At 39.9% G+C, this 10,533-nt stretch overlaps 1 protein-coding gene across 1 annotated transcript; it reads right to left on the bottom strand.

Moving 5' to 3' along the window:
• Positions 1-4,338: 4,338 nt before the first annotated feature.
• Positions 4,339-10,053, bottom strand: LOC147611638 (glycerol-3-phosphate acyltransferase RAM2-like). The gene is made up of 5 exons (XM_086784937.1): positions 9,340-10,053; positions 7,930-8,896; positions 6,709-6,801; positions 4,453-4,768; positions 4,339-4,363 (listed from the first exon to the last, which is right to left on the bottom strand). Exons 1-5 carry the CDS (start codon positions 9,973-9,975, stop codon positions 4,339-4,341), a joined length of 2,037 nt encoding a protein of 678 aa, XP_086641063.1. The 5' UTR covers positions 9,976-10,053.
• Positions 10,054-10,533: the final 480 nt, after the last annotated feature.

A 10,533-nucleotide genomic window follows, 5' to 3' on the forward strand; every position in this document is an offset into this window, starting at 1 on the left:
TATGCAGGCTCCACGAAAATTGCATTTGGATGCAGTGAGACGCATACTGAGGTATGTGAAGTCTACTTTGCATTGTGGACTATTCTATGAGACTGGGACAGAGATATGTGTACATGGGTACACAGATGCTGATTGGGCTGGTAGTATCTCAGACAGAAGATCTACCAGTGGATTCATGTTTTCTTTGGGGAGTGCTGCTGTTACTTGGAGCAGCAAGAAGCAGCCTACGGTTGCTCTATCGAGTACAGAGGCCGAGTACAGAGGAGCTGCTATGGCAGTATGTGAGGTAGCTTGGTTGAGAAAGCTACTTGCAGATTTGGGTCTATCAGTGGATAGATCAGTGGATAGACAAGTTGTCATTTTCTGTGACAACATTAGCAGTATAGAGCTGGCCAGGAACCTAGTCTTTCATACTCATACGAAGCACATAGAGGTCCACTACCACTTCATCAGAGAGAAGGTCTTAGCAGGAGACCTTGACCTTGTTTATGTCAGCACAGAGGATCAGGTAGCTGACATTTTCACCAAAGCATTGGGTACAGAGAAGCTCCACAGATTCAGGGCTTCGCTTGGTGTACATGAGATGGAGTTGAGCTCGAGGGGGAGTGTTGAGATATCGAGCTCGTCTAGTGAGGCGGTGGCCATTGATGACCCGCTTGGGGGATAGGCCCCACACTTACACCACTGGCATGGTTGGTGAGATCATGGGAGATATGTGGCCAGTGGGATGACAGGCTGTGTGACAGCCATTCTAGAGACTGACATAGTTATAGTGCCAGCTCATTTAGTCGGGTTCACACTATAGAGAACACGTGTATGTATTGGTTGAGTACCTTTCATATTAGGTGTACTCTTATTCTTGTATATGGTGTGTTGAGTGCTGAGTAGAGAAGAAGAAGATTTCAGCCTCTCACCTTGTGTGTTCTCTATTAGGGTTTTGTGAGTGTGTGTGTGTGCTTGCAAGAGCTCAAGCTCTCTTCCCCCCTGCATCTTTTCATCAGTGAGTAAGTGGTCATCTCGCCATTGGAAAATGAAGGCAATGAAATGCATGCCATAAAGCTAACATGAGAATTGTTGAGGTATTCTTTTAACCTACCAATAGTGGCCAAAGAATGAGACTTCAAAATAATAAATAATTTGGCAGAGAAGGCTGCATGTGTAAGTCCAATAGGCCTAAGCCACACTGCGAGGATGTGATGATCCCATAGTATCTCATTATGCACAGCCAATTATATTATACATACCACAAGCCCCGCAAGACCACCCAAGTGGATGTCTTGATATACTAACCAGGTTTCACACATGGCACCTCTCTACCAAAACCCCAAACAAGAAAAGAGAATTGGGTAGATTGATACATGGTTTGGGGGCGCACTACTTAGAAACCCTACGTATCACGTGCATTCAAGAGGTATTAAAAAAACCCCTTACTTGTAAACTTCTCATAAATAAAATGATCCCTTTTTATTTTATAGACTTTCGGGTTTTTTTTTAAAATCGATTAAGAAACCCCTTCTATAAATGTATTTCTATAAATTAGCCTTATAATTAGCCTTATAATTCTTAATTTATTTATAATTAGCCTTATAATTCTTAATTTAAAAACCCCTTCATTTGAACTCAATTAAGAAACCCCTTCTATAAATGTATTTCTATAAATTAGCCTTATAATTCTTAATTTAAAAACCCCTTCATTTGAACTCACATGGTATACTTACATATTTTTAGGTGAAACCCCCCCCGCCCCCCCCCCCCCCTAGGTGGTGGTGGTCCCTCAAGTATGGACTGAGCTTCCCTAATGAGTTGCTGATGTACAGCTAGATTGATCTTCTCCTCACGAGGGTTTGGGTATTCTTGAAGCTTCTTGGGTAGCTCAGATAAAGCTGCAATGCGACTTCTATGAGCATCAATGATGGCCTCTAGAGTCTCATTCACCTTATCCACAAAAACAGAACCCCCAGAACTATCTTCAGTCGTACTAGCCTCATTTTGTTTAACACTAGGATACATGTAGAAATTCATAGGACTTTCTCATTGAAAAATCCAAGAAAGACACTCCTTTAGGGTTTTCCTCACTTCTCACCAAGGTAATATATTAGGGCATGAATGTAATAGACAAGTTGATGCCACCACTAACAATTGCAGAGTAGGTGTACCTCCTACTAGCTCAAAGAAATACAAGAAGAGAACACATGAGGGGGGCAATAATGAGAAGTTGACTGAAAAAGAAGTAGAAGTTTATCACACATGAACATGGCAATATTACAACGATGAATTGAGGCATACCAATTTACACAAACACAGAAGCCAAAATCTCAAAGCAACAACCAATCCAACTAGATTTCCCCAACCTACCAGACTTGCAAGTCCCTCCGAAGAGAAGAAGGAGAAAAATCACCACCCATGGATTAAAAAAACTAGAGTGCCTTCAGGCATTTCTATGGTTGTGGTAGAAGATCTTTGGCCCAAACCCCTCATTCCCTTGAAAACTCTTCTCTTTGATCTTTCAAAAAGTGAAGGTGAAGAACGTTTACACAAGGGACAAGCACAATTAAGAGAAGTAGACTTCAACCTCCTTTGGAAAGAGAACATCCTCAAATACAATGATCTTTTCTACACCATCGCCAACATAGACCTCAACTACCGACCACCCCAGACATCTACAAAATGGAGCTCCCTCTAGTCAAAGATGACTTAGAGTCTAGGTGGAAACAATGGAATAATGCAAACCACCTAGCACACTTACGGGGGGGCCAGCTAGAGAGCCCTATGCATGCAAAGAGAGAAATCTTTATGCATGAATGAGAGCTCATAGTGATCTGTCATACATGTGAAAACAAATTACCCCATAGTAACCAGCAGTGCAACATTAAGGAAAAGAGTAATGGGTTTAGAGCTTACCTTAACCCCAAACATAGAAAAATAAAACATAAAACATAAAACAAGGGCATTGGGTTTAGGGTTCAAGCTTGCCTCAAGAGTTAGCCAAAGAGTGCATGTCCTAAAGAGTATTTACATTGATAAAAAAAAAACACACATAAAAGAAAGGATATTAAATCATTAGAGAGAGAGGGATCGGAGAGGAGGAATGGATAAAACCATAGAAAAATATGTACATTTTTTATTGAAAAGCATACAAAGGAGGAGACCTGTACCTTATGATTGAAATTCTATGATTGTTGAAGCGCAAGGAAGGAAGAAGGTGAATGAGATAAAGTTAAAAGAGAAGGTAGGTAGGTCATGCAACAAGGACACTATAAAACATACAGTCGAGGAAAGAGAATTTAAATTTTTCCCAATCAACATGGCTATTCATGTGACTATTGGTGTAGCTATACACGTGACAGAGTCATGCTAGTGGACACATCTTTAGACACATGTATATAGATGTATGTTTAGCTACAAAATATCCATGACATGATGAATGCCATCAATATCACTACATTAGGGCCAAAAATATTTAAAAGGGTCACATTTTAATCACTTGTACTGGATTTGGATTAAGCTTTGGACCAATAGAAATGTGACATTAAACCATAGCACCAAAAATGTTAAAAAAAGGGTTGCATTTTAATCACTTGTACCAGATTTGGATTGAAATTTGGACCAATAGAACTGCAACATTAAACCATAGATATGCCATTGGGTGTCATATCTACTTTTCACTAACTTCACTAGTTTTGGCTTTTCTTAGTGGGTTATCACTGCTTTAATATAGTACGGCACGACTATTTCTAGGGGTTCCAACCACAAGGGCCTTTCCCCACATGCCAAATGTCTATACCTTAAAAAAAAACCGCAAGGGCCTTCCCCCACGTACCAAATGTCAATACTTCAAAAAATAAAAATTTAAAATTTAGGTTTCTCCCAAAATGAGGCGTACATTTGAGTAATTTCATTTCAAATCCCCTAGTCTACCACGGTTGCACTTATTTCTCGTCATCTTTTTGCATCATTGTCTCCTCCATTCATCATCAAACAATGTCGACACAATAGCCTAACCCGACTTGGATGCCATTGGATTCAAATTTGTGTAGTATAACTTAGCGATCAACTCGAGTGATGATGATTTGTCCTTGTGAATGCAAATTGGAAATTGAAGGATGTGTGTATGTCCTCTAATGGCTCCTACACAATAGAAATGATCATTGATAGAGATGTATAATAAGACATATTTAAAACAAAAAACTTACTTCTCATTGTAAGGCACAATTATATATTACACCTTTTCAAATTTGCATCTCTTGAACCATTCTTCGAGCTTGTTAAAATTAATCTTTATGTCTCTTACATAAATAGAAACTATAGGGTCTAACAAAAAAAGAGGATAATAGGCCTCTAGGGTAAGGAGGCCAGAAGAAACCTACAAAAAACAAATCACTAGATAAATTAGAATTTTATCTTCAAGAAGGACTACAATAATAAAATCTTTAAAAACGATAGCTTGCATACTTGAGAGATATTAGGATCACTGCATCATTTATTTCTCGATTTCTCTCTGCAAACATATATTTATCTAATGGTGCTATATCAAGGTACTCTGGAATATCTGCAAAATCTTTCACTTGAACAACAAATTGTCCAGGTACATTCTTTAGATCTTGAAGGTTTTTCTTCTCAAGGTCCAATAACTCATCTTGCATTATTCTTTCTTCCTCAGGAGACAGAGTTTCTTTGCCCTTCTTAGCCTTTTCTCGATATACAGTACTAGTATTCCTATCATGTGTTATATCTTCAATCTTAATACCTGCATCCTTGGGATTCCTAGCTGGTAACACATTTAAGATATTAAATGCCCTATAGTCACTCAATGGTATAGGATGTAATAGCTTTTAAAATCTATATCTTATAAGCCTTCAAGTATACATGTCCTTGTCCATATAAGAGTGACCCTATGAGCATGGGCATAACAAATATAGCTATCAATAAAAATCTATAATAAAATCTTATACAGCCTCTTGAATGGCACATATTACATTAGAGGCCCATCTCATTCCAAGCTTCCAATCATCACAAATCTGTCTCACAATTCTCATGAATGTAAGCTTGGGTATCAGAAGATTAACATGTTTTTGGGCCTTCCTTATTTCTCTAAGGGAATTCATATGCTGGTTAATCCTCTTCTTTAGCTTCTTCTTTATACTAATTTACTTTCACTTACTACTTTCTCTACCAAACTTGGACATGTTCTAACCCTCCTTTCTATCTTCTTTGTTCTAGCCATCTATGACCAATCAGACAAAAGAAAACAAATTAGACACAACAAAACTTGAAGCATAAACTAGATACCCAAGTTACAAAAAGAGGCATGAAATAAAACCTTGTTGCCAAATGGAAAGACGACGCGATAATGTGATTTCAATGACCCCGCTTGGTTGATATCATGCCATGTTTCCATGAGATATCAAAACCACTAGTGCCCCACAGATACCAGAACAGAGCCCCCTTAGATTAATTTGGTCATTTTGGGTGTTGCTAATAAAGATTCAATCTTAAGGCATCATGCTCAATAAACAATATTTTACTTGAATCTTGCTTTGAGAGCATGCATATTGAGAGGCCTTCGTTTGTTCCCATAAGAGAACAATGCCAAATGATGGCAAACTTTGCTTTGATTGGCCTACTTAACCTTTTCATCTAGCGGAGCCTTCAAATGCTTATTTTTACAAGGTTGTTAATGGTGACGTCTCAAATCTTGCTGATATTGTTCCTAGAAAAGAATACACCTTCATTGTGGCCAATATTCCTTATGGATTCAATATGACTTGCTCTTTTAATGGTGACGTCTCAAATCTTGCTAATATTGTTCCTAGAAAAGAATACATCTTCATTGTGGCCAATATTCGTTATGGATTCAATATGACTTTGCTCTACTAATGATGAGAAAGCCTTTGCATATAAGCAAATCTCAAAGATGTTGAAGGTTTTGCAACAACTTCTCTTTTCCGAGTGGTTATTTTTCATAGTACTATGCAAGCAGCATTTGTCAATGTTGCTTTGGCGAGTGAGACTCATGCTCATGAGTCTTTAGTGTGGCATGTCTCATTTTTTTTGTTTAATTTATGTATTTTTCTTTAAATTATTTTGTATTTCATTATGCAAAACTTTACATCTTAAGAACTTTACAACTTTTTACAAAGTCAAATCCAATATTGATCACGTGCTTGGGTTTCATTTTTTAAGAGCTGACTTGAGATGATGGCAGTTAGATATTATGGCGAGATAGAGAAAAAACGTGTTAAGGCTCATGTTTCATAAACAAATGTCTCTAATGTTTTTGTTTTTCTTGCTGTCACTCGCAAGCTTCGTCATGTAAGTAACATAGTCCAAATCATTAGTAAATCCATATCAGAAGCCTCAGTGATTAATCAATCGTTTGATTGATCTTTTCTCACTTCAAGATGATTGGGTTTTGGATCTCTTCTCTAGGACAAGTATAGATTGGATCTCTAACATTTTTTCTCTGAGATCTCAAAGTATGTATTTTTCATTTTAAAGATTTAAACTTTATTGTCACGGGACGACTATAACTTGTGCATTACAACGCAACCGGAATTGTGCGGCTGTGGAGCTTGATAAGGTTCAAGTGTGCTTCGTATCCATGCGAATAAAGGTCTTTTTCAGAGCTACCTGATCAAGACCAAGAGGTCGGTGTAACCTCTACTGAGAACAATGAAAAGTTTCAGTTTGCTTCTAAAGAACCATTACCTCCTCTATCTGATGAGCCAGGGGAATTAGCAAACTTAGCTGAGGTGGAAGAAGGCGAAGGCGATGTCTTAATGCTTTCAAACACAGAAGAAGCTGTAATGGAGGGAGATGAAAATAATAATGGTAGGCAAAAAATATCCCCAACCCCGGATCAAATTGATCCCTAGTTAAGTTTTTGGTACACAGCAAGTAGGATTGATAGGACTTTATATTTGAGAATTGATACTTTGTAGTTGAACAAGGTGAATATACATCAATAATAGGATGTCATCATATGATTTTGATAGCTTTAGGTCGATCTAGGTTTCTCCTTAGCAAAGTAAAAACTTTGTATGTCAATTAGACTTTACTCAATATGTTTTTTAATAATGTTTTTAGTATTACAGTCTTTTCTTTGAATTTAATTGATTCTAGTTTACTTGTGATTTGAAATTGTTGTTGTTGAAAAGTGTTAGAGCACTATTTATTATCTTCTGAATCAAATGATGATGCATTGTAATTGGTTTATTCAATTATAGATTTTGATATATCATTAATGAGAAATCTTAATGATTGCAATATTAATTCTCAAAATATCAAGCTTTACCTGTATAAAAGAATGTAGCATTACACAAGCTCTACAATTTAATTAACTTAAAATTTGCTAACTAAATCGCTTGATTAGGTTTGTCTTAGCGGTAAGATATGTGGAGAAAAGAAGCAAGTTAAACCAAATGAAAGAAGCATGTGGTATCGAGCTTGGGTTCTTGCAAAGAGGCAAGACAAGGGGAAAATAACCCTAGTACTTGGAGTGATCAGCCTCGCCTTCATATGACACAATCCAAATTATCAAAAAATTAAGCATTATATAAACATAGCTATTGTATAAGTGATTCAAGTATAAAAATATTGATATATTTCGAAAGTAGTGCTTTGATTTACTTTCAGTTATTTAAAATTTAAGTAAATTTTAGTCTTTTGTGAGAATCAAATTGTAAAATTATGTCGAATACTCAAAAAAGTATATATTTTTAATATTTGGAAGGGAATCTTTCGAGGTTGTTAACTTGTATGGCATTGGCCCATTGAAGTATAATGTATTGATATTAGGTGAAGTTTTTGGACTATGGTGCGTAGGAATAATAGCAAAAATCAAGCTATTCCTGTAAGAAAAGGGAGCATTTAGATGCTTCATTCATATAAGTACATTGTTTAATTCTAGGAACGAGGACTGATCATTACGATTAGCTCCAAGGACTTCTCCTCGATGTGGGTTACGAAGAGCTTGCAGTTGGTTACCATGTCCAATATAGCCTTCATGAGAATCGGTGAGTTTGCTACTTGATGATGGGGGGAGGGTTCCATCACTGCCAGCGAGGGCGTTATACTTATCTTTTCTTGTGAAGGTGGTGCATTCAAAGTTGAGGGTATCGGCCAGGACGCGTTGGATGTAGTTGGCGACCTCGAAGGGGGTTTTCCCGGCAGAACAGGTGAGCTCCTTGGGTAATTCATGAAGGAAGGTGACCTCATAGACGGGGCTGGGGTTCATGAAGAAGTAGAAGCAATCCATGCCCTTCCACCCTCTTGCCGTAGTGGCATGGAACATGCTCATGTGGTTATTCATGGCCACGCGAACTATATGGTCGGCTAGCTCAGCAAAGAGCGCGCTGAACCTAAGCAAGAAGGGCTCCCTGCACGTTGTCCCCTCTGGACATATCACCAGATCCCCTTCTTTCAGAAGCTTTTGGATGCTCGCAGCGTCCCTCTGCCTGTCCCTCGATAGCCTCACCGTCCTAATCGGTGAAATGATTTCAGACACCCGTGACAACGAATAGGTCAGCGCACTGACCGGCCGCCCAACTGCACATGACACAAATATAGGGTCCAGTAGCGTCTTGTGTGTGCACACAAATAGTACCCCGTGCTTGCCCCCCTTCTTCTTCACAGACACAGGTGGTATCCCCTTCACAATCACCCTCACCCCCAAGCTTCTCAAGGCGTGACACACAAGGTTCATTGGTAGTAGAGCCCCTGCTGCCACCCTGATTAGGGCCAAAATGAAGCCGACTGGTAGCCAAATAACAACTATTAATGCCCATAATGGGGTTGGGCGCTTCACTAATCTCCCATCATGGAATACCATGGGCTTGGGTAGCCTGCTCTGTGGTAGCGCCTCCTCTTTCAGGTGGCTTGGCACCACGTAGCCTTCCTGCCAAAATCAAGAGAAGAAAGGCTCGTTATCAGCTTTTTAACCCCTTTGGCTCAAAAAATCTACGTTAGCCTATAAAAGCCTTGATAATTCCATGATTCTCCTTAAGCATCCATCATATAGCCTCATAGCTCTGGCGCTGGCTTTGTCATCGTGTGTATTTGATTGCTAACTTGACAACTGTAGTCAAGTCAGTTGTTGCGAGTGCAATCACTTAATTACGTACCACCTTAATTTTCTTAAACCAATGCAATAAGACACCCCATCTAATTAGCTCGAATTTGATCCTTTTCTAGACACCTAAGTAGTGGGTTAATAAACCCTGGCAATACGTATCACCAGCTAATTATCTCAAGTTTTAGCATTTTTGAGCTCAAATTCTAGCGATAGAAATACCAAGCACTTAATCAGATCAAATTTCAGTTTACAAGCCAATTAATTACCTTGCACGTTGCCAGGAAAGGGTAGTCACTGGGGCGATCACCCAAGCCAACATCAGGCAATGCGTCTCCAAATCGCTGCTTGAGAGCCGTGGCTTTGTTGTCGCCCACCATGACACCAGGGCTTTTGAGAAAGCCGGTGGCGCGGCCGGACTGGCTAATCTCGAGCTCAGAGCCGATCACCCCGTCGACACCCAGGTACTCTTTGGCGAAGGGCTCGATCATGATGCGCGGGTTGGCCGTGAGAATGTATCGACTCCCAAAAGAGGAAAAAGCCCTCCACGTCTCCGGGTGCACATCTTCCACGTAGAACTTGGGCAAGACCGCCCGCGCCACCGACACTACGTCCGCCTCCCTCACACCCGCGCACGACACGAAAACCATCAGCTTTATGGCCGCCGCCTCCGACACAACGTGGTACAGAAACCATGCGACCGGAGACAGCAACAACAGAGCGGCAAACCTCACCACGCCGGACGCCTCAAAGGCAAGCAGCATAAAGTATGGAAAGGAGCTGCTGCCCCTCAGTATGGTCCCGTCTAGATCCGACACTACTGTCTGCTTCTCCCTACCCTCGGAGCTACATTGATACACAGATGAGAATAACTGCTTGGAGTTACACCTTGCAAAACCCCCCATTTTTGAAACGAAGAGACAAGCAGCAATTGCTATCTAATGAACCGGATGGCTTTGAATATGTTCCTCTCTAAGTTTTAGTTCTGATCCTGGGTGAGATGAATGAGCCCTGCCCCTCTCTTTATAGGGATTCTCTCTCTCTCTCTCCCTCTCTTCTCAATCGCAGAAGAGCCATAACTAGTTGGAACACCTTGAGCTTCCATAGTTGGAACACCTTGAGCGTGCTTGTTGAGACAGCGGAGAAAAGGACAAATGTCATTTGAGATACAAAAGTCTTTCGTAGGTAGCTTGTATTTCACTTTCGGCCAGCGCCCTTCTACTCTATTTCAAATTAGTGGTTGGCCTCTGCCTCTTCTTCTTGATCTCCCAAGACATGCTCATTCCATTTTCAAGGTGAAGGTGGTTGTTATGGTTGTTCACTTACCTTGCTTTCCGACTTGAGTTTGACTCTCCTTGGATTTGACCAAAATCCCCAAAATATCGCTTTTATTGACTTGTGCACTAGAATATGCTAATTTTGAGCAGAGACTCGAGAGGACACGAGAGTCACGACTCACAATA

The sequence above is a fragment of the Cibotium barometz genome, chromosome 47 (assembly GCF_041138505.1).
Source record: "Cibotium barometz isolate CiBa-2024 chromosome 47, ASM4113850v1, whole genome shotgun sequence".
Classification (NCBI taxonomy): domain Eukaryota; kingdom Viridiplantae; phylum Streptophyta; class Polypodiopsida; order Cyatheales; family Cibotiaceae; genus Cibotium; species Cibotium barometz.